Source organism: Amblyomma mixtum, chromosome 3 (assembly GCF_055824585.1).
Source record: "Amblyomma mixtum isolate Tamu chromosome 3, ASM5582458v1, whole genome shotgun sequence".
In the NCBI taxonomy this organism is placed as follows: domain Eukaryota; kingdom Metazoa; phylum Arthropoda; class Arachnida; order Ixodida; family Ixodidae; genus Amblyomma; species Amblyomma mixtum.
The window spans coordinates 191,423,403-191,447,858 of record NC_143014.1 but is presented as its reverse complement, the minus strand read 5'-3'; the positions used below and the strand labels follow the sequence as shown (position 1 = coordinate 191,447,858).

At 46.0% G+C, this 24,456-nt stretch overlaps 1 protein-coding gene across 3 annotated transcripts in view; it reads right to left on the bottom strand.

The window, feature by feature from the left end:
- The window catches only part of LOC149353063 (ileal sodium/bile acid cotransporter-like), a 109,308-nt gene that overhangs the window by 2,244 nt on the left and 82,608 nt on the right, over nt 1–24,456 (bottom strand). For all 3 annotated transcript variants that reach the window (XM_089582259.1, XM_089582260.1, XM_089582261.1), the window contains 2 exons: nt 17,737–17,997; nt 16,349–16,499 (listed from right to left, as the gene is read on the bottom strand). In XM_089582259.1, coding sequence (XP_089438385.1) covers nt 16,349–16,499; nt 17,737–17,997 — 412 coding nt within the window. The remainder of the gene's footprint in view (nt 1–16,348; nt 16,500–17,736; nt 17,998–24,456) is intronic.

Genomic DNA, 24,456 nt, shown 5'->3' with positions numbered 1-24,456 from the left:
TTGTCCGTACCTGTATCTTCTGCAGGCTGTTGAACATGTTAACACTTTAACTTTTGAACAGTTTTTTTAACTCACATTAAATTTTTAGCCCTCAATGTACTTTGCAAGTTGAGTTCCTCAGTTGTCATCATCCTCGGCCAGGTTATATCCACTGCAGAATGATGACCTCTCTCCATGCTCTCCAAGTATCCCTGTCTTGTGCTAGCCACGGCAGCCCAGCAAACCTCTGGTAATCTCTTCTCACCGCTTGACCTTCTGCCGGGCTGGGCTACATCTTCCTTCTCTTCAAATCCACTTTTACTTTAACAGACCATTGGTTATCTGTTTGCTGCTTTGCATACCTAGCCAAGTCCATTTTTTCCACTTAATCGCTGCTCACAGTAGCTGGCAACTGATTAGGGCGACACACCTCACCACGCGTCCCTTACACCGATGAAGTCAGTGGGTAGAAGGGTCAGCCATCAAGCTCTCCCCATCTGCCCACTGACGTCATCGGTGTAGGGGACGCGCGGTGAGGTGTGTCTCCTGAATCGGTTGCCAGCTACTGTGAGCAGCGATTTTTAAAAATTATTTCTAAGTTATAGGGACCACGCAGAGCTTTCAAATTTGACTCGAATACCCACAAATACCACCTCTACAGGTATGTTGCACTTGAATATGCCCACTGAAATTATTTCAGGGTTTCTTTAACATTCGAGGAATACCACACCTTTATTGAGAGCCCCTTTGAGAGCCCCTTCAAGCAGTCGGCATAAAAGAGCAACACCAACAGTTAACTAAGGATACTTTTCTGTCTTGATTCACAATAGCTGTTATTTTTCATGCAGTATGTTCAGCTATATACTCCGGATATACTCATTTCAGGAAGGAAGGTGGCTGGCTTTTTGGGTGAACATTGAGCTTAACCTCACAGTCGTGGAATTTGCTTGGGGTGTAAAAATCTGGGTATGCCAGATTTCATCCGATAAAGGTCCCTGAGTGCAGCATAAGTTCTTTGTTTCTAATCTGCCTAAATGTTATCGAAATTTCAAAATTTTCTTTATTTAATAGCACATTTTTACTCTGCAGTAGAATGCTAACATTCTCAAACAATTGCTGTGCCTGCCTTGTTGGCTATTTTGGGGGAAGATGGTAACCCTTTTTGGAACATAGTTTTATCCTGACTAATTGAGCAGGAAATTACTTGTGAACATATAGTGTCAGTTCGTATACATACACTACTGCTGTGGTAAACGAATTTTAAGGCAACTCTGTTATCCAGTTGTCATGTCCTAACAAAGCGCAGTTATCCTCTAATAGAGTTCTAACTTTTCACCAGTTACTTTTCATGTCAAGCTGGTAGAGTAAAACTTTTCCTCTGAATTTGTGACATAATGCACAGATGGTGGCCATGTTTGCATGTAGAGTAATTATCATTTCTTACTATTTTCACTTTACTTCTATTCATCACTCAGTGTTTGCTTCATAGTTCAGCATTACAGTAAGGCAGGTTATAAACAATCATTGAAGCGCTGCTCTCTGGCTCACTGCAGGCTGCTGCATTTCTCAGAATAACAGACTGCTATAAGGCAAGTAGTCATGTAGTTGCAAAAGAAATTGGAATGTAGTGGTTTTGATAATATGCCCCCTCTTTTTCATAAGGATGGTCAAGAGTTTTGGCTTTTTTCTTTTCTTTGTTGCAATGCTGCAAAAATATCGTTGCTCTGTGGTGCTCTTTAATGGACTATTTTTTCTTTTTCATAACGTTGTTACCTAACTTGAGAACAGCACATTAATTTAGCAGCAGTGCAAAAGAAAAAAAAATGATCTAAATTTGGTATGAGCTCTTTCATATGCGCTTAATTTAGAAGAACATTTTTTTTTCATTCATTGCATTTTTTATTACTCTTGTAATGCCCATATGCTGGCATCAAAGGGGTTTTAGGTTATTGAAATAAATTCCTGCGCCTTGCTGGAATTTTTTTTCACAGTACAATTTGGCTGGCAAAAATGGCATTAGAATTGGCCTCTGATTACTCTATGCGGTGATCTTCAGTCCTGAAGATGAAACAAGCAGCTTGCCATCGATGCACCATATGCAACTGCAGGGCTGTTCAGATGTTCAGCGCGCCAGTTTTTGTACTCTGCATAGATAGTCATTCAACTGCATGCTAGGAGCACTCGGACTTCATGCTTTCTCAGTGACACAAAATAAAGTCTTATAATGCCTTTTACCTAGTTAAATTCATGGCTGTGGTAAATACAGTTGACTAAATCCCCATCAAAAGTTAGTAGAATGAGTGCCATCCGTCTCGCTTTGCATCACACTTGATCTGTTTGGTATTTCTAAACAGTGTACTACTAGCTCAGTGCAGGTTTACTGTGACTAGAGATGTAAAATTTCAAGAAATTTTGAATGGCTTGAAAAAAACCCGTTTTTTTCAGGGTTTTTTTCTTGAAAAATTGGAAATTTTGCAAAACCTGACAAAAGCAAATTTATTTGCAACAGCACAACGATCAATAATAATGCTCCGAAGTTCAGTCGAATATGCAGTTATAGATGTCATATTGTGAAACGAACTTCTTGTTCTATTGCACCGAGGAGAGAAATAATGATTTGCACTTCAGGCGAATATAGAGATATAAATATCATATTTGTGGAACGAACTTCTTGTTCTACTGCGCCGAGAAAGAGAACATGAAAACTGATCTATAAGTCACTCCATATTGGACTCAGAATCACTGTCGCTCGATGAGGCACTACGCGCAGCAGCATGGATTGTGTCCACAGCTAGGTTCGACTGCACATCGACAAGCTTTCGAACGCGTTCCACTGAAAGCCTGTTGCGAATTCTTGAATGGACGTTTCTGAAACGTGACCAGTATCTGCAGCAGTCGGCAAGCCAGACGAGTTAGCTACTGGTTGGTGCAAAGGCCTTGCCACCAGGTAGATGGGGCCATGTGCTTTGCTGAGGACCACTGTCCTGGACCAAATTCCTGTGGATGTCCTGTACTCTGCTACGTTGGAAATCAAGAAGCTAGGCTTGTATTTGTCTAAAACCGCTTACGTGCACAGCAGCCTTTATGCAGTGTGTGTCGCGCTGTAGAATTTGCAGCCATTTTGTTCTACTTTAGCCGTGAGTTCAAGTATTAGTGTGTTTTTCAGTCAAACCTGGATCTTATATGTGACCTGGACTTCAACCTGTGCACTCGCAGCACGAACGTTCTAAGAGCACTACCTGGCACCGGTGATGACGACTGCTCTCCAGTCGTTCAACGATGCGCGCTTTAATGGTTTTCAAAGCAAAAACAAAAACCTAAACTAAAAGCAAGTAATCGTAAAACCTTGAAATTGCATTGTGAAATTTTGGATGTTTCTTTCCATTTTTTCTCGTCTGAAAAAAACGAAAAAAACGGTTTTTTTCCAAAATTGCAGTGTTTTTTTCAGGCCTTCACATCTCTAACTGTGACATTTGTCTGGCACAGGCCAAGTTTGAAGCGCTGCTACTGCTCGCCTTGTGTACAGGCAAAAAAAAAAAGAAAAAGTTTTTCTCCGTAAGATAGTGAGGTATGTATCTGTGAAATTCAAATTACATTTTATTTTGTGAAATGGGTACAGTCAGATTATGCAGCACTAGTTTTTCATTAGGTTTTAATAATGTGGGTAGGTTTGTCTAAAGATATTGTCTCATAGCTGCCCCCCAAAAAGGTTCTATACGTTTCTCTTTATTACTGATTGATATAATTGCACTGATTTCACCATTTTTACAGTCGATGAGTAGCTTTATTGTGTTGGTGTCAAGATGCAGATGGGTTGACCCTTACAATAATTATGTTGGCAATAGCTGCTTCTGTACTTTCACTGTAAAAAAAGAACTACAACTCCTACCACTGCCCAGAAGGCCAGTGTCCTTCAAAACATTCAGAAACAGTTTAGCTGTACTGCATGCCCCTGAAGGAACATAATTCAGGTGATGCTGTACAATGGCAGATACCACTTTCTTATGTTGTGGAGTGCTCCACAACATGAGAATGTGAGAAATGCTGCTCAGTGTTTGGTGCTCGTCATGAAAACATGGTACACTAGGTGTAAATGATGCTGCATTAAGCATAAGACATTATATTGATGGAAATGAACTTGGTGATGTTGCAGTCAGCTGAACTTAAAAGAACTGCATGTTTAAAGGGAGGGGAAAACCTCAGGTTGCTTGAGCCAACGTTTCGACAAGGAGACTTGTCTTCGTCTGGGCAAAGCGTTCATCATTGGCAGGGATTAAATAGGGCCTTCGTTCCGAGGAGGAAGGCCCCGGGGGTGGGGAAGGAAAGTGGTGTGAGAGGGGATGTGTGTCAGGAAGGGGAGGGAGGTGAATCTTGATTCTTTAAGCTGCAATAGTGGAAAAACTTATATCCCGAGGGTGTGTAATAAACAAAGGCTTTGAAGGGGCTGCGACGGGGGGTTGGCGCTGGGTGGACCTGAAAAACTCAGATAAGAGGATTAGTCAGCGTGGTACAGGGAAATGAGACCAAGGCAAACAAAATAGGCTGGCACTGGAAGGAGAAGGAAAGGGGGGACATTTCCAAGGAAGGACAAGGCGGGGGGGGGGGGGGGAATGGCTTGAGTTCAGAGAAAGCCAAAAGGTGGGGGCAGAGGGGGTAACAGTGATGTCATGGTTTCCGAGAACTGATAGTAGGGGTTTAGAAGAAAAAAAAAAAGTGAACAAAGGGAGAGGGTGAGAAGGCCGGAAATGTGGTGGAAGATATGACGTGGGAAGGGTGCAAAGAGCGATAGTATACTCAGAAGTACTTGTATTTGGGCGTGTTGGTTCATAACTTTGCAAGACATGCAAACATTTACAAAGGGACACTACGGTTAAAAGTACGGCAAGCGATTTCAGTTTCGATATAAAGACCAGTTTTGACTGCACATCGTTCAATATTATCTACATGCTCCAGTGCTCCTTCTGCCAGAAACAATATATCGGAGAAACCGGGCAAACAATGAGTGCCAGATTAAACGGGCATCAGGCTGACACAACACGGAATGAACAGAAGGCAGTGTCGACCCATTTTAATCAACGCCATCACAAATTCGACGAACTCAAATTGTTCATTCTTCAGTCAGGCTTCAAATCGACTAGGGACAGAAAATACAGAGAAGCATTCCTAATTCACAAATTTAAAACACTGCAACCAACAGGGATTAACATGTCCAGAGGAAACCTGGAATCTCTCAGGTACATTTCAGGGTTAGCATCATTTTAAATTAACAAATGTCTTGCACGTGGTCAGACCATTTCCTAGAACCTCGCATAAGTATATTATCTTTTCAGGAGGGCACAGGGGCACGATGGGGGGCGCGGGCGTGGAAGTAGACAGGGACAAGCCCTTGTCCCTGTCTGCTTCTATGTCTGTGTCTTTTGTTGCGCCCCTGTGTCCTCCTGAAAAGTTATGAACCAACACGCCCAAATACAAGTACTTCTGAGTATACTATCGCTCTTTGCACCCTTCCCACATCATATCTTCCACCACATTTCCGGCCTTCTCACCCTCTCCCTTTGTTCACTTTCTTTTTTTTCTTCTAAACCCCTACTATCAGTTCTCGGAAACCATGACATTCCTGTTACCCCCTCTGACCCCACCTTTTGGCTTTCTCTGAACTCAAGCCATTCCCCCCCCGCCCCCCCCCCCCCCCACCTTGTCCTTCCTTGGAAATGTCCCCCCTTTCCTTCTCCTTCCAGTGCCAGCCTATTTTGTTTGCCTTGTGCTCATTTCCCTGTACCACACTGACTAATCCTCTTATCTGAGTTTTACAGGTCCATCCAGCGCCAACCCCCTGTCGCAGCCCCTTCAAAGCCTTTGTTCATTACACACCCCCTGGATATAAGTTTTTCCACTATTGCAGCTTAACGAATCAAGATTCACCTCCCTCCCCTTCCTGACACGCATCCCCTCTCACACCACTTTCCTTCCCCACCCCCGGGGCCTTCCTCCTCGGAGCGAAGGCCCTATTTAATCCCTGCCAATGATGAACGCTTTGCCCAGACGAAGACAAGTCCCCTTGTCGAAACGTTGGCTCAAGCAACCTGAGGTTTTCCCCTCCCTTGTTCATTTTGTGATCGCCAAGGACCATCTACCACACCCTCTCTCTACCATGGACTGCATGTTTAAAGGTTACTTGGAAATATTCATTGTTTACTCAGAACAGTTTTGGTTAATCAGGCCTTTGTATTTTTCAGCGAAAGTAAAAATTTATTCTGCTGTTTTTATTTATGGGTTGAAAATAACGTGCATTGTAATTGCTAGGGCTAACACAAGTTTTTTTTATTCAAAAGAAAACTTCGCATTAAACCTTAGTTTACAGTGCCCAAGGCACACTGGTGTTGAACATGTTATCTGAGTTTGATTCTTGGCCACAGTGGCCTGACAGTGATGGTGATAATTATGGGGAAATGGCCTTCTCGGGGCATTGAAGCCAGGAGAAACCACATACTACTAGATGGGGTTGACCAATTACTTTTATTAGTAAAGACCTGATGAGATGAAAATAAGCTGCATAAAACTGCTTGCACAGCAAATTGAGAGGTAAGCTAAATAGTGCTTACTGTCTAAACTGTACACTTTCCCTATGATTCCCTATCTATTCTTTGTCGGCTTCCCAGTCTAACATTATTTAATGAGCGTTTAAAAGACTCAAGCACATGCAATGGGCATCCACATTTGTCCATTTATAATTGAATTGCATAGTGTGAGCTGCAAAATGTCCTTCCAGAGCATGCAAAATTCATGTGAAATGGGTGCTGCAGCTTGACATTCAGTGTGTTTAGTGAGGGCCTGAAAAAGTATTTTCAAAACACCGATGACCAACTTTGCAACTGTCTATGCATTTGTACTTTGAAGTAACATTTATTTGTGGGCACACACAGCACAGCCATGCTTAGAATCACGAAGCATACCAATGGACAAGCAATACACACTTTGTTTACACCACCCTTTTCAGAGGACCTTCACTCATATCAGTCAAAAAATGTGTCCTGATATGTACTGACAAAGTGTTTATCATTGATGCTATTAATGGGAGAATTTTGTAGCTATTTGAACTCATTCTGTGCTGCTTATGATCAAACAGGTTCACCTGTGACCACCAGTTCACACCACGATTACTGTATGAACACTAAAAACAGACTTGAGTCGCAGCTATTTTGTAGGCCTCATGCTCATTTTGAATGCTAAATACAGCTCTGTTTCCCGACTGCAAGTTTCTTTTTGGATGCATGAGGCAAATGATATGAGGTTCATTGATATGAGATCCTTGGCTTATTAGTTAGCTTTCTGGAAAAATAACAGACCAGCAATGAAAGAAGTCAACATTCAGCCAAATGCATATGTAGTTAGTGTATGCGCTCTAATGTCCAACAAGTCTTTATGCCACATATCTACGAGACTTGCTTTAAATGTATGTGGTCCTTATGTAAGATTTTTGCCATGAAGTGTTTATTTATAAACATTCTGCTATGAAGTACATTTGATATGCCTGGTTGCATCTCTTGTTAGTGTGTGTTTCTATATACATACTAATATACAGGGTGGTTCATATAAGACTTTACACAATTTTTAAAAATAGGCTTTTTGAGTTAGAATAGCGATTTTTCAGCTTAGCATTGTCATTAGTGTACTACATCAGAATACAGCTAAGACATGCCAACTCTCAGGCTGGAAAACTAATATTGAATAGCTAACTTTTTAACATTAACAGGCATGTAGCCCATGGTAAGAAATATTCATATCAGTTCTTACAATTCCGAAAACGCGGTTACCCTCGGCATTATAACTTAATTCTATCACAAAGAGGTGTCAAACTGCAGCCAACAGGCCTCTTTGGCTGTGGAAAGGCCCTTCATAGTTCTTTCACTTTACTGACCTGGCACCCTTCATCAATGGCGACAGAAACACTCGGAGGGTATGAGAGAAGAATGTGGTGCACAACAATAACTTTACTTAGTTATGTTCTTATGAGAAAAAGATCTAATGAACATCTCAATGTACATAAATCATCGAGGTGACTTGTTGCAAAAGAAATAGCACAATTAAGGTAGGAGGTGGCGCTTGATAAAGAAGGAGACCATTTTGAGAACTAATATATTGTCCCTCGCTGTGTGGTGTCCCTGGTTGGCTGCTGTTTTAAGTGCATTATGAAACAACTAGCTCAGATCCAGATTATCCCTTTAATACCACATATTATTCCAGGATTACCGCACCTTTATTGAGAGCCCCTTTCAGAGCCTCTTTAACATGCACTGACATCGCACAACACACGGGCGCCTTTGAACAGTGCGAAAGCATATAGGTATATGGTTCATGAGGTGGAAAATCCGGCGTTGTAATCCACGCCAAACTGTCCGAAACCCACGTGATCTCATGACATCAGTGGCAGTCCCTATGTAATCAGGAAAGAGAAAAACAAAATTTCTCCCGAAGTGGGTTTCGAACATGGAGGGGAAAAAATTGGAGGACTCTTTAAGAGTGGAACGCGAAACCGTGTTGCAGTGCTGCCAGGGAGTTCACGGAATGCCGTCGCCCGTTCGGCGCGACGCCTTGCCCGTTAGACAAATCGAAAATTGTTTTTTTTTTTGTGCGAAGGAAATGAAGCAGTAATAGTCTCACTTATCTAGATGGACATCCGGACCGCGCGTGATACGATTTTTTTTTTACGTAGCCCCCGATTATACGTTTCCGGTTTGAACCCCGCCGCGAGCTAGGCTATAACTTAACTAGTAAGTTTATGCTGCACGAAACGCTGAATCGTATACTCTATCCGGAACATTCTGCGGCAAACGGTTTGCATGATGCGATTGTTTTAACGCAGCCCCCGATTACTTCCGACACGCGGTGCCGACTACTACGCCGACGGCTTTTCGACCGAAAAACTCGGGAGAGGCCCTCGCTATCTGAGCTGCCCGCCAAAAAAAGTGCCGGAAGTCACGCGCTTTCGCAAGGACTGCTTGGAGTCTTTGGCTGACGGCGCCGCCCATAGTCGCATCGTTGCGTCGTCTCCTGGCCTGCTGCGCATGCGCAAGCGCGCTGAGATGGCGGCCAAAGTAAGAGGGGAGCAGGGGGAGCCGGCTTCAAAAAATGTGACGTAATCGCTTCTCCTTAGTTTTTTCCCTCGCTGTCGTGTAAAACTCATGAGGGAGTGCCCGGCTGTCAGTGTTGCCGCATTGATCAGTTGGCTTTTCCCAGTTCTGAACTCAAAATTTCCTTTTTTTTTTACCTCAAAGTATTTATTTTGCAAAAACAAAAATACTTTATAGAGTGAATGCCACCAAGGAAATCAATTTGGAAAAATATGCCGCCACCGTCTGCAAGACGTTGAAGTAACGAGCATTAGCTGTTCAGTAGTGCCATCTATCGTCCATGTGATGTATTGCCCCGTGATTAGGCTACTTTTCATACTTTTCGGCGAGCGGGCGCCTACCGCCTTGAGGTCGGATATTTTTGACCAATTTGGGCCGAAAGTTTTTCGACTCTTTGGAGGGCCATTTTTCCTTACCTCAAGGTGGTAGGTGCCCGGTCGCCATGAGGTATGAGACTGTGAGCTGCCGAGTGCTGACCAACGTTGGTGCTGACGGCATGGCCACCATGGTAAGCCTAACCATAACTAAATATTAACCTAATTAGACAATATTGGTGTTTAGCATGTCCTACTCATCGAGCCTGTTACGAATATCCATTAGTTAGATCATGACGTTATCGGTTAGTTAATAATTAGCAATTAAATATAAGCATAAATCTGACTAAATACTAACTTCATTAGTTAATTTTGGTGTCTAACCTGTTATACTCACATAGAGGATTCCAAATATCTAATTTGTTTTATGATGCCTCATTAATTACTGAGTTAAAAGCGATTAAACAGTCATGTGACTAGTTAATTATGACGTCACCAATCAATCAGCAATTGGGTTGCTATATCGATTTACCATGGGGGCCGCCATCTTGAATTCCTCGGACTTGAAAATTTCACGCCAAAGGGAGGTGGTAGCAGACCTCAAGAAGTTGAGAAATGTGATGAATAAGTGCTAGTGCTCTTAAAACCAGTCCGATAAAATTCAATACAAAGCCCATAAATTATGGAAGTCAGAGGCACAACTTTTCGTAAGCGCCTTCCACCTCCACAGGCTTCCACCTCCAACAAAAGCCTGTTGTGCTGTGCTTCATCGTACCGCCATCGTCGCTTCGTTTTGATAAGTTTTGAGATGAGATTCGCGCATGCACGTCTTGTTTTAGGAGGTTCAAATTGAAAGGTATGTTTTTCCGCCTGCCCTGAAAATATCTCGCAGCATGGTCAAAGTGACTCACTTTCTCGTGGCATGTTGGAGAGGTACTTAAGCTTGGACCAAGCATTGATGCGGACGAGACAGGTGTTCGCAGTGATCTAACCGCATCGACGAAGTCCACACGTTCCTGCTTTTGCAAGTTCACGATTCTAGCATAACGCATGACGGAAGCCAAGTCATCGTATGTCATCTGCGCCTTGAGGGGAGGGATGAAGGAGGATGCGAAATGAGGTTGAACGAGCCGAAGTGGAGGGGCCCTGCCTCCTCATGTCCTCAGAACTAACAGATGGGCGTGTTTGGTATATCCTCCATTAAAATCCGGGTGCCGCGGGCGTTTGTCCCCGTGCCGTGAGGAGTGACCTAGCGACCCCGCACCTCTATCGAACTTACCTCCTTCACCCCTCCGCAACCCTAGCCCGAACAACGATCAACCCACTTCCCGCGCGGGGACAAAAACGCCGCCTAGCCTCTGCTGCATTGCGAAAAAATTTGTCAAGGTATCTGATTGAATTCCTGGAATCAGTGCGCACGAGGAGAGATATACTATGGGATAATGAGAAAATTGTCCCCTCCCCACCTTCCCAAAAGAGAATGTGACCTTGAGCGTCCCATCCCGGCCTCGTGTGCAGTGTATCCGTGCCGCGCCGGCGATTAATTATACTCCTGGACAGCTTTCTGTGGCTCTGCAGCCAAGGCTAGGCAGGAAAAAGAAGACCCAAATTTCTGCTTCCAAGACTGGTCAGACCGCCACGATGAAAGACTTGTCTCTATATCTGTAGGCATTTTCTCGAGAAAACACAACTGGATCAGCAGTTTTCAGTGACACCGAAAATTTCCCACATTTTCAATGGGTTAGAAATAAATTCCCCCTTTTCCCTTTGCAGCTTGCTTTTCCCACGATATTGGAAATTTCCCACGATTCGGCAACACTGCCGGCTGTAGCCTTGAAGCCTAGTCATAAAAAAAAGAGGGTCGGTCCCCTCGTGATCACACCACGTGATAGCATGCGGTGACACCCATGGAGGGAAAAACTACAGAGAATGTTTACTACATTCGAATCGGAGCGAAAGCATGGATTTGTGCTACGTAGAAGACAACGGTGAGCAGGCAGTGCCGCGGGACGGAGCAGATGGAAGTCGATGAAGACGACGATGTGCAATGCACAGCGCGAGAGTGTAGTGCAGTTTAACACGAGGCGTGTTGGGTGCATTGTTTTATAGACTGCGAAGGCGCGATTTTGTTTTGGGATGTGCTGCAGAGGACGCTACAGAAAGATTTTCTCCTAAATTCCTACAGTGTGCGCTACCTTGTTGTTTCCAAATCTGACTCGAAACCTATGATATGATTCTTCCGATTGGACTTCATAGCCTTTGGAAAACGCGCATGGAAGACCGCAACGTTGAACCTGTTGTTTCGCCCAGAATTCATTTTAGCCGAATGTTGCTGCAGGGAACGGACATTTACAAAGAATTGGACTTTTTACCGGACTGGTTTCCTCTCCTGATGCGATGTATATCCTTGACGGTCTTTTAGTTCTGTTATGTTTCCATCAAGTTTGTGCCACGTAGCCCGTGCTTAGGTGCTCTGTAAATAGTTTTTTTTCACACACACGCACGCACACACACGCACACACACACACACACGCACACACACACACACGCACGCACACACGCACGCACGCACACACATGATGGATATAGTCATGGATATTGATTCAATTTCTTTTTCTCTTTTTCATGTCTTGACCTCTAACTCAGCTGAAGGTCAAATTTACACGGTCCGCAATTGAAGCCCGAGGTCCTGTGGTGAAGCTTTCGCTTCAAAAACACTGAGGAGGGAGCGTGACGCCAAGCGGCCAGCCTTCGCAAGCAAAGCACTCGTGAAGCCGATCCCTCCCCCGTTTTTCGCTCTCCCAGTCAGTCCCTAGTGTTTTGGTGTTGGTGGGTTTTAGTGCGCGCGTCTGCGCTCCCGTGGCGCGCGCGCATGCGCAGGCGCCCACAGCAAGGAGGATGATCTAGAGCATATTCTTACACCGTGATCTATATAGAGTCAGTTTGCCGCGCTAATCCCCGCAAGCGCGCGCCCAGCGGGGCTCGATATCACCGCACGCTATCACGTGGTGTGATCACGGGGTGACCGACTCTCTTCTTTTTACTTTTTATGACTAGGATTCAAGACTATCGCCGGATGCTTCCTCTTGAGTTTTTACGCGACAGCGTATACAGCGCATTCGGTCGAAAAGCCGTCGGTGTAGTAGTAGTAGCAGGTACCGCGTGTCAGAAGTAATAGGGGGATGTCAACCGGTTGCCGCAGAATGTTCCAGATAGTGTCATACGATTCAGCCTTTCGTGCAGCATGAAGTTACTAAGTTAGAGCCTAGCTCGCGGCAGGGATTCGAACCGGTGACCTATAATCGGGGGAACCGGCGACTTATAATCGGGGCTGCGTAAAAAAAAATCGTATCATGCGTGGTTGGGATGTCCACCAAGATAAATGAGAATGCTACTGCGTCATTTCCTTTCCTAAAAAAAAAAACAATTTTCGATTACTCCAACGGGCAAGGTGTCACGCCGAACAGGCGATGGCGTTCCATGAAATCCCCGGCAGCGCTGCAACACGCTGTCGCGTTCCACTCTTAAAGGCGAAGCTTAAGCGTCCTCCATTTTTTTTTTACTCCATGGTGACACCCATGGGTGACACCCATCCAATTGTGCGCGCGCATGCGCTGGCCAGCGCGGCATCACCCTCCTTGTTGTAGACCCCCGCGCCATGGGCCGCGCAGACGCGCGTACTAAAACATACGAACACCAAAACGTTACGTACTGACTCAAGAGCGATAAACAGGATAGGGAGCTGCTCCCTCCTTTATTTCTTCCCTTTCGACGCGGTTCGGGTGTCCACTGACATATGTGAGACAGTTACTGCGTCATTCCCTCTCATCAAAACCATTTTTTTTTTTTTCGGTTCTATTCCTGAAACTCTATGCGGCCGCGCGTCGTCGCACTTCCTCCTGAGGTTTTTTTTTTCCTCCATGGTTCCGAAGCAAGGCTGGTGCGAACAGATCAGCTTCGCTGGTCACTTCTTTAGAGCGCTGCACCATCACCGCAGCACAACCCCCCCCCCCCCCCCCCCCCCCCCCCCCCCCCCCCCCCCCCCCCCCCCCCCCCCCCCCAAGAGACTGCCGCGCTAAACTGTCCGTCTCTCGCGCTGGGTTTTGGTATCTTCGTCTTCATTAACTTGCATTCGGGCGACGCGAACAAATCAGTTTCGCTGGGCACTGCATTGGAGTAGTACGCCATCGACGCAGACGAACACCCCTTGTGCATGTTTTCGCATTCACAGCACGTAAGTAGTCTTATGTTCCCTCCGTAATTTTTACGTTTCGCCTCCATCGGAACGCGGCCACTACGGTCGGGTTCGAACCCGGGTTACTCCATCTCAGTAGTCGAGCGCCCTAACCACTGATCAGCCACCGCGGCGGGTACTCATATTTACCTCGTTTCTAGAACTAAATCCAAATACGACGTCAAATATGGAACAAACAAACAAACAAACAAACAAGCGAGCTAGCAAGCAAACAGTTTTGCACATGGGGGCAAATAGTGGCAACATTTTAGTGGCAACGTTTTGGATAGTTTTGGAAACAACGGTTGGCATGTCAATTGGCTCATGGAAGTACAACAAAGCTGTACATGAGGATGTTGGGTTTGTTTTTCCTTTAAAGCAGAGGGCAAAATACCGTTCGTTTGAAGGGAGACTGTAAGAAGAGAGCAGCCAAACTTTATAGGTACAGTCTTTGTCAAAAGTAACAAGGCTGCACGTTTTTCTTCTAAGTCGTATATTAAAGCTTTTATGCAAGCCCTCAAGCTCTAAATCTCTGTATGGTAAGAAGAACCCCTGTTCTCACCTTCATAGACTTGTTGATCTTTAGGGAAGCCGTGCGGGCTGTGTTATACAATGAGAAGTAAACCATGCAGCCTGGTTACTTTTGACAAAGACTGTACTTGCACAGTAAAAACGTGGACACGCGGTGGAGAAAATGACTATTACAGAAGGCTCACGACATAGAGAGAGGCAACAAAAGGGAAAATGAAGTTACCATGTACATCAAAAAGGAAGTCTGAAACCGAGGCTTACAAATGGAGACAGAAAGAATGAAAACAAAAGAATAGCTGCGCGAATAAAACCTGAAAGTGCGAAATTCGGAGGGAGAGGCAGTGCGTTCCTTTTAAAGGAGTATAGACACCTAATTTTGGTGGCATGTTTTCTTCTCTACAATGATGCGGAAGGCACTACTACGCATGAATCACTATATGGTATTCACTGTTTTAAGGAAGAGAATAAATATCCTTTCTAAGAGGATTCTGGTGTGGGCTAGTTGGTACATACTTTCTACGAAACAGATTAACACAGCGCAACGGAACGAGCACAAGATAGAAGAAACACGAAACCTGGGGAAACCTTTTTTCGTACTCTGATTTCACACCCCTTTTCATCGCCTTTTCACCTCTGTCATCGTCGCGTTTCTGCATACTACCGGATACTGCCCTTGGCACCGCCGATGTTAACGGCAGAGGCACATGCGCGATTCTCATGCATTTGCGCTTTCTCGCCCTCTTAGTTTAGTTTAGTTTAGTTTATGGGGTTTAACGTCCCAAAGCGACTAAGGCTATGAGAGACGCCGTAGTGAAGGGCTCCGGAAATTTCGACCACCTGGGGATCTTTAACGTGCACTGACATCGCACAGTACACGGGCCTCTAGAATTTCTCCTCCAAAGAAATTCTAGCCGCCGCGGCCGGGATCGAACCCGCGTCTTTCGGGTCAGCAGCCGAGCACCATAACCGCTGAGCCACCGCGGCGGCTTCTCGCCCTCTTAAGCGATGTATATAGTTCCATGATTTCGTTTGTTTGCCGCACTCATTTTCTCGTTTTTCAGAGCTGTAGTTGTCTTAGACCTATAACTGGTTCATGCACACCTTTTATCTGTGGTCCGTTTATCATTATTTTAGTAATGCTATTGCATGTTAGTGCATGCACTTGTCATGAGTTAATTTTCGCTGTGTAATGATCGCCTAGCGTGTTAGGCGTTCCTTCGCAATGTCCACTGGCTGACAGTGTATCATATGGCCCAGAAAAACGGTATAAATTGTGCTGGTTTTTATGACGCAATAAAGAGTTGGTAGTCAGCGCCCGTCCTGTATTTCGAGTTTCTTCTATCTTGTCCTCGTTCCGTTGCGCTGTGTTAATCTGTTTCGTAGAAAATAAATATATGGCGCTTTGATTCCCGCAACGACCGATTTTTAAAATCGGAACCCTTTTATAAACCAAAATAAAAAGACACCCCGTGTCAAATAGTATCGTGCATTGCTCCCATCATCGGTCCATACACCATAGCAACAACAACAAAAAAAGAAAACCACGTTTATATAATCCCGCATCGCCGCAGGTTCACATTCTTGTGGAAAACATTCTTCACTAAAACGTTGTATTAAACGAAACCTAACGCTAAATTGCACCTATACGGGAAATTCGTACGCGAACGTGCCACCGGTATTACCGAGAGAAGTATTTAGCTTTCCCCATTATCGACGCTACATTCGGTTTCAGGGCTCGGCGGCGTACTTTTAGGCATACCCTAATATGCCGACAGAACTTCGCGGGACACATTCGCGTTTTCGTCTGCAACCAACAAATTAGGCATACAAGTGAAGGGAAAGGAAGTGTTCGTTACGGCATGCATGACGGAAGCCAACAGCCACCGAAACCAAGGAGCATAAGGGATGTTTTTTTTTTAATTTGTCGCTTTTCATCAGTGGGAGGTTAATAAAAGCAGAGGAAAAAACAACCACATGCCGCCGGTGGGATCCGAGCCCACGACCTCCGAATTTCGCGTTCGGTGCTCTACCAACTGAGCTACGGTGACAGCTGTCCAATCGTCTGCTTTCGGGGGTATTTATGTGTAGTGTAAGCGACCCTTGAGAGAGTTCCAACCACCAAATTAGCCTCCTCCAGTGATCTGCATGGTGATACTTACATTTGGTGGCTTCAGCTTCAGGAGCAATATTGTGGGAGCTTGTCCTTGCGCAGAATTTTTTATAAGTTGCATAAATGCCACACAGTATAAAACTTAAGCCTATCATCGTGAAACCATAAAGCCACGGGAATAACAGGGCTTGCTTCTGTTCCTGAAAGAAGAAAAAGAAAAAAAAAACGCAAAATTTGGTTTCATCAGCGCAGCTTGCTTATCTTTGGATTCTTGTGCAGTTATACTGTCTGACTGTGAATTTAAAGTCAAAGTTTCAAATGAAGGTACAAAAGCTGTAATGGCAGTGTATTTAAGCAAACAGAACAGAATACTTTATTAATGTCTTTTGTTGAACGCAGTTCATCGGAATGCAACTTTGAAAAAAAAAAAAAAGATGTTAGAAGAAATGTAAGAAAACAGTAGGGTTCTTAAAACTGCATTACTTCTGCACCGAATACGACTGAACATCAACGCTTCAAATTTCTTTGCCGTGACATAAAAAATCATGCAGAACACATGAATACACGGAACACACAGCTGTCATCTAAAAAAAAAATGCTGTGAGGCAGCTTAGCTCGTAAGTTTAACTGAACTTACGTAAAAAGTTGCATATACGGTCACTTTCCGCGTCGGATGAACACGGATAAGGATTACTCTCCCACAACCTTCGTGCGCGCTGCGGCCCCTACTTATTCTCCTCTTCCGCGCGCACAGCCGCGCTTCACGTGTTCAGTACGGGTGCTTACATGTTCTGCAGATGTCTTTAATGCAGACCAGTTCTCTCTTTCTGTCCCTGCTCAAATAAAACGGAAATAGAGCAGTGCGATGATATGCTCGCAAAACCTAAGGCTTATGAGCACTTTAATTTTTTGCTCTCCAATCTCTTAACTGAAAATTTTCGCCTGTGGGTACCGGTTTGAAAAGTGGATACATGATTGTATGATGGAGGAGGAATGTTATGCTTCCGTTCTTCGAAATCGTAGCAGCGTCAGCTTTGAGGCTTGCTTCTTGCCAAGTGTATAGCACCCGCGACTGCTCAAGAGCGATAACGGGACTTCCGGTCAAAGCTGTACGCAGGTGACAATAGATCTCGACAGGCGCTGTTTTGGACACCTGAAGTTCTGTGCCCGTATCTTTTCGATACGTTCCGCAAGGCCGCTTCCTAACCGTGGCGCAGTTCCATTAGGAAGCACTTGACAGTCCCATTAAATTCACGGACATAAGTGACGTTTTGTCGTTTCCGCGATCTCCTGGCCTCTCCCGTGCAGACAAGGCTACTCGGCCGCTCGGAGGACGAGCTATTTGGGAAGGGGGCGTGCTTTCGAGACGGAAGGGCTGCCCGGCCAAGAATTGCCGGCAGGAAGGATGCCGCGTCAGGGCTGACAGAAATGGCCTACTTGAAACTGAAAGGACAGCGAGACGATGGTGAGCGCCGTGCCAACGTTCTGGATGCCGGACTCGATGGCGATGGTCTTGCGGACGGCCTCGGGGCGCCGGAAGAGCCAACTGATGAGGTAGCCGAACAACATGCCCGCCGCCGGCATGATCACTGTGGCCGCGTACAGCACGGCCGGGATGTCGTGGAAGATGTCTGGGAAGATGAACACCTCCATGATCTGCGTCGCCACAATCAGCAAGCCGCCGAGGGTGCTCGCCAGCTGCGAACGAGAGAAGCCGCATCACGCGTATGCGGGCACATTTTTTTTTTACACTTGCTGGCAATGTCTGTTGCGTCCATAGAAACTTTGCACACTCTGACGAAAATCCTCAAGCTAATGTGCATTTAGCGAACGGGGGGAAAGAAAAACTCTTAGGCGGTTCTCGGTTGGATCGTTTGAATATATCGGAGGTTGACTATAACTAAGGTTTGTTAATACGTAGTGCACTGTTTTCGTTATATCCGAAGTCAACAAACTTAAGTTCCTTACATCCGAGGTTCAGACATAAAAGTTCGTTATATCCGAGGTGGCATACTTAAATTTGTTATATCAGAAGTAGTATACTAAGTTCGTTCGTAGCCCGGTGGGCAGGCTGCCATCAGTCATTGGCTACTGAGAGACGGTTTACAGGAAGGAGGAGAGCGAGAGACAACAAGACAAGCGCAACGCACAACTTTCTGCCACGTATCCCTTTCAGACAAAATGGCATCAAGTGGGCGTGAAGTTTTATGCGTTTTTCCCGGAAAGAATATTTCTAGGCACCCTGACCAATTCTAAAAAATCATGTACCAACTAGCCCGTCAGAAAGTCTTACTTCTGACAGACCCTTCTAATGCCGACGCACTAAAAAAGATGTGGAGAATGCCAACATTTGATGGCATGCCCTTGAGTTTAGAAATAATGGCGGAGTGCGGAAAGATCAAATGTACGACTGGTGGAAATAAGGTGTACAGGAGAGAGGGAGAAGCGGCAAGGCCTTTACGTTGTGCATCGCCACAAAGGAATGTGCCATACCGAAAGCAACGACAGTTATGGGCATCTGTGCGGTCCTCGTCCCATTTCTTTCAGCTGTTTGAGGTAACTTATTCAGAACTGCTCCATTGTGGTGAAGCACAACGTGCATGCTCTGTACAATGATCATTTTTCAACTTCGAAACGAGCTAACGTTTTCCCGTTTTACAGCAACGACTGTCAGCACCTCGACTCCCGATATCGCTTGTAGGGCGGCGTCCTCAGCACCTGGCATGTAAAAAGAGCCATAAACAAAAATCATGTGTATTGCGACGGGAAGCACGCGCGTGCACATGCAGGCTCGCGCTGACGCGTGCAGGCTGGCCGACCGGCAGCGTAGCGTTCTTTCTCCCATTTGCGATGGAAAAGCCGGCGAAGACATACCTTGCTGTTGCTTATGGTGCATTCTAGACCGGGAGAGAAAGCGGCGAGCCCGTCAAGACCCCGCAGGGCCAGTGGGCGTCGGCGTCAAGACCCCGCAGTGCGTGGCTCCGAAACCACAGCTTAGAGGATGCGGAGTCAAGAACCCGGGTGATACTGCCTAAGCTGACGTGAGGCGACTGCCGCAGCAAGGAGGTGTAGAGGCAAACGATAGCAGGAGGAGCTGTGGAGACGTTATGAGCAATTTCGGGACAACTCGTTTGGTTGCAGTTCCGCTGTACAATGGCGCCTTTAGTTACAATGACCTCGCGGCATTAGCATGTGCGTGCCGCTCTACTCTACAAGAGGCTTTTCAGATTACTTACCTCACCGCATTCCAGCTGTGCACCAGTCGTCGCTGAATTTCGCGGTACACTTTTATTAGCCAGATATGCAGATTCTTCGTTTCTCGATAACAGCACACTGTATAAATGAGACCAAAGGCATTCTGGACGGTGCCCACAATGTATTAATAGAATGGGGCTAATTCTGTGCCACGGTAGCGCCGGACATCGCTGTATACTATCTGTAATTGTATGGCAGGATTACTTAATCTCTGAACAGCGAAAGAGAGCTCTCCCAAAGTGCTGATGTCCAACATTCTCAGACAAAAAAATTTAAAAACTGGAAAATTGTAAGATACTGTTGGGAAATATTGAAGGTAACGGTGCATTCTTCTGATGTGTCGCAAACTCTTTCTTTTCAAGCGTTTCCATCGACCGGATCGAACAGTTAAGACTGCCATAGAAAACCAAAGGGGAACGTTTTTGACGATAGCAAAAACGATAATAGAAAAAAAAAATTCAAGAGTGCTGTAGGGTTATCTGCGTATACATTGATTGTTATAGTGAAATCTTTTATTATATGAAAAAAAAATTGCGTTCATTAAAGATTTCCCGCTCAAAAATGCTTTTGTCTAGAATTGTTTGGTATGTTTCCGGCGAAAAACTCGCTTCGCAACCGCTATATGAAGTTTGCAGAAGCGACGGAAGAGCGCTGTGCGAAAGAAACGCGAGAAAAGGTTTTTTTTTTGTGCGCGCCAGTTTGAAACTAAACTAAAAAATTCAGGTACCTGCTTTAAATTGAAATTGCATTTCAAAGAGTGGTGGGGCATGTAGTATGTGGGCTTTAACGTCCCGAAGCGGCACATGGCTGCGATTGACGCCACAGTGGAGGTCTACAGACTAATTTAGACCACCCGGGGTTCATAAATACGCAATAAAATTGCACGCGGCGGCCACCAAAATGCGGCCGCCGCATCCAGGATTCAATCCCGCGACCTTGGGATCAGCAGCCGAGCGCCAAAGCCACTGAGCTACCGCGAAGGGGATGGAAATTGAAGAACTTAAAGTGCTGGGGCTCAGCCATACGGTGCATATATATTGAAGTGGTCCGAGCAAAAAATACGTGATGGTGCTTTTAATAACGTTAACATTACTGCAATTTGGGCAAGGTTAATAAAACAGATTGTTTCATGGGAGAAAATAACTTTTGAAAGCAAGCACTCGTGCCCCATCCACCATTACTTTAAAATTATTGTTCACTTCACTGCACGCTTCGCGGTTCCCCAGGGACAAGCCCACGAGCTGCATGAATGCTTGGGCGCAACTGCAACGGGCACCTTTACCTACCCCATGGTCAACGGCTGCCCCATGGTCAACGGCTGCCCCATGGTCAACGGCTGCCCCATGGTCAGCGGCTGCGCCATGGTCAGCGGCTGCCCCATGGTCAACGGCTGCCCCATGGTCAACGGCTGCCCCATGGGGAACGGCTGCCCCATGGGGAACGGCTGCCCCATGGGGAACGGCTGCCCCATGGGGAAAAGCTTCTCTATGGGGAACAGCTGCACAATAGAAGTGAATGACGACGTGCTCTCGAACTGCTGTTTCCTGCAACACGATTAAGCTTAGGTACTGCCGTAGGTTTCCGGTTGGTCGGCTTAGTTTGTGTGCATCGGAGTACACGTACTGTGCCAGTTTATGGAAGCTGTATAGATAGAGTATGTAAAGGCTTCGCCCGCGCTCTTGCTCCGAAGAGTGCAATTATCGTATCACGCTTACTGCTTTGAGAGAGAAAGAAAGGAAAAGCATAGTGGTACCAAAGGAAAATTGCACGGTTGGCTACCTTGCACGGGATATGGAAGGGGAAGGAATGAAGGGAATAAAAGGAGCAGAGTGGGAGGTAAGGCGTAGAAGACGGGAGGCAAGGGGCATGTGACACTGCCACAACCTTTTACTCAAGCGCAACATTCTCAGGAGATTTTCTTTAAGGAGCAATCACTGATTAAAATGCACCTAAGCGCAGCAATGTGAAGAAACGCAAGGTAATGTTTAACAGACTGGGAAGGCAACTCAAGTTTACGATAGGAAGCGAGATATTGGAAGTCGTAAGGGAATGCATCTAGTATCTAGGGCACGTAGTGAGCGCAGATCCGGGCCACGAGAGTGAAATAGCTATGAGAGTAAAAATGGAGCGGAAGCAGATACTCTCAGGTCATGTATAGCAGCAACAAAGAAGATAATGCAGTCTAAGATAATGAGACGATAATGCAGTCTCCAGAGGAACTGAACCACACGCCGGCAACCTATCCTCGGCTTGATTTGTTTCTACTGCACTGTTTCTACTGAACGAAGCTACGAAGGAAAGTTATATACACACATTTTCTCAGAGTCTTAACAGTTGAAAAATTCGTCCTGCCCCGCCTGCTAGGGACACTGCTCGTCTAGTTCTGCTTTGGGAATCTCCTAAATAAAATGGAACACCATCTTTACCACTTCGAGTTGTTGATCAATACGGCCTCGCCCTGCCATCTGCTAGCGTTGGTAGAACGGCTCTCCTGAATAGGCCGTCGTCCCAGGTTCGAACCCCGGGCCAGGAGCAATTTTTGTTCAGCTGTGAAGATTCCGAGGAATATATGTGCATTTCTTTTTTAGCCATATGACTGCGCTAAGGTAGAGATGCTAACGAGAAATTACTGGCAGGGTTTTGCGTCTGCACACTCTCAAGAGCTCATATGTTTGTTGGGTGCCATAGCGAGACGCTACCGCAAGATCCCCAATAATAATGCCTCGTATATTTGCAGCATCGACAGCAAAAGTATATATTGTTACGGGCTCGGAGAAACGCAGGAAAGGCAAGGCGGAGAACGAAGGAAGAGGAAGTTGAGAGTGTTGTGCCCCGTTGGACGCTGATTCCCGCTCGCCGATTCAACCTCTCGCCGCTGGCCTGTTGAACCAGCTAGAACACCCCGGCTATGATATTATAGCTGTAACATCGTGGTGGAGGTGCTGGGTAACGATCCCAGCAACAAAACGGCGCAGCAACAACTGGAGCCCCGCCGGCGTCGTCGCCTTGCCGGCCTGGAACCGCTGACCAAAACCATGCAGCCTCCCGAAGAGCCATCCGCAGCACGAAGTGACGCTGCGATCCAAGTTGCTGAGCAGCCTGTGGGAACAGTGACCGGTTCAACGCAGCACTATCGGGAGCCTCGCAGTTTCGCCGGGACAGCAGGCGAGGACGTGGAGGAATGGTTGACCCATTATCAAAGGGTGAGCCGCTATAACCGCTGGGACGCCGCCACTCAGCTTGCCAACGTGGTTTTCTTTCTGACCCATACAGCTTTGGTGTGGTTTGAGAACCACGAGGACTCCCTCACCACCTGGGACCGCTTCGTAACCGAACTGCGACAGTGTTTTGGCGACTGCCTCGCGCGCCGCAAGCGGGCCGAACAAACGCTTGCGCACAGGGCTCAGTGACCGGGCGAAACTTGCACGACCTACATAGAAGAAATACTTAAGTTATGCAAAACAACGAATGCTAATATGACCGAGGACGATAAAGTAGGACATCTTCTGAAGAGCATTGCAGAAGATGTGTACAATTTTCTAATTGCGAAAGATGACTTGGGAGCCGTCGCAGACGTCATTCGGCACGTCCGCACGTTCGAGACATTGAAGAGTCGTCGTATTGCGCCTAAATTTGGGCGGCTGGCTAACGTTCCAACTGTGGCCAGCGTCGAAGAGCGTTTTACGGATCTCTCAACGACGATCCGGCAGATCGTCCGCGAGTAACTTCTGAGATTCGAGCCCCATGCACGGTGTCCACCATCTGTGCCGTCTGAAGTTCCCGTTTATCAAGATTCTCCATTAGTAGTTCCCTCGATGCCTGGGCTAAGTTCAGTAAACACTGCACACACGTCCAGGTTCGGTGGACCTAGTCATCCCTATCACTTCTACTCACGCTGGGCGGATTTCGAATTGAACTACGATCCGGATTATGAACATCGTTCAAGACCGCCAGCACCCTCCTTCCGGCGCCCAGCCAGAAGGTCTGAAGACGCGCGTGGGTATTCAGTGCTTCCCGCCTCGTCAGAGCCTTCTAGAGAACAAGCTCTCCGTTGCACCGCTCCCGTGTGTCGCCGCTGCGGCACCGAGGGGCACATTGCTCGCTATTGCCGCCGCCGTCCACCACCTCGATAATATATAAGAGAAGCCAACAGCCACATAAACCAAGAAACACAGGGGATTATATATACATTTATTTATTTTGTGGTGTTGATCAATGGAGAATATTGCTGAATATGTTATCGCTTAAAGATAATTGATTAGAAAAGCAGAAGAAAAAACAACCACATGCCGCCGGTTGGATGCGAACCCACGACCTCCGAATTGCGCGTCCGGTGCTCTACCAACTCAGCTACGGCGAAGGCTGTCAGATCTTCTGCTTTCGGGGGTATTTATGTTTACAAGTGATCGCCACCCACGCTCGTAAGCGGCGGACGTAGTACGTCCTGAGTTACCGCTGGTGTGACGTATAACGTCATCTAACGGCGAGGGTGGAAGCTGTGTGTGAACCCTCTTCGCTGTTCGCTGCTGAAGAAGACGAAACTGGACGTTCCATCCTGGCCGTCGCGGTGTGCGTTCGCATCTTCTCGGTGTTGGTGTTCCTCTGCCGTCTAGACGCGGCGCTACCTGTACCAACTGGTCCGTGACAATATATATATATATATATATATATATATATATATATATATATATATATATATATATATATATATATATATATATATATATATATATATATATATATATATATATATATATATATATAAGAAGGGGGTGAAGATCGGATGGATCCGGTAGAACATAAACGTAATTCGGTTGACACACGGTAGAAAAACAACAACTTTATTCTAACGTTTCGACCAGGGTCTGGCCTTCGTCAGAGATGACTCTGACGAAGGCCAGA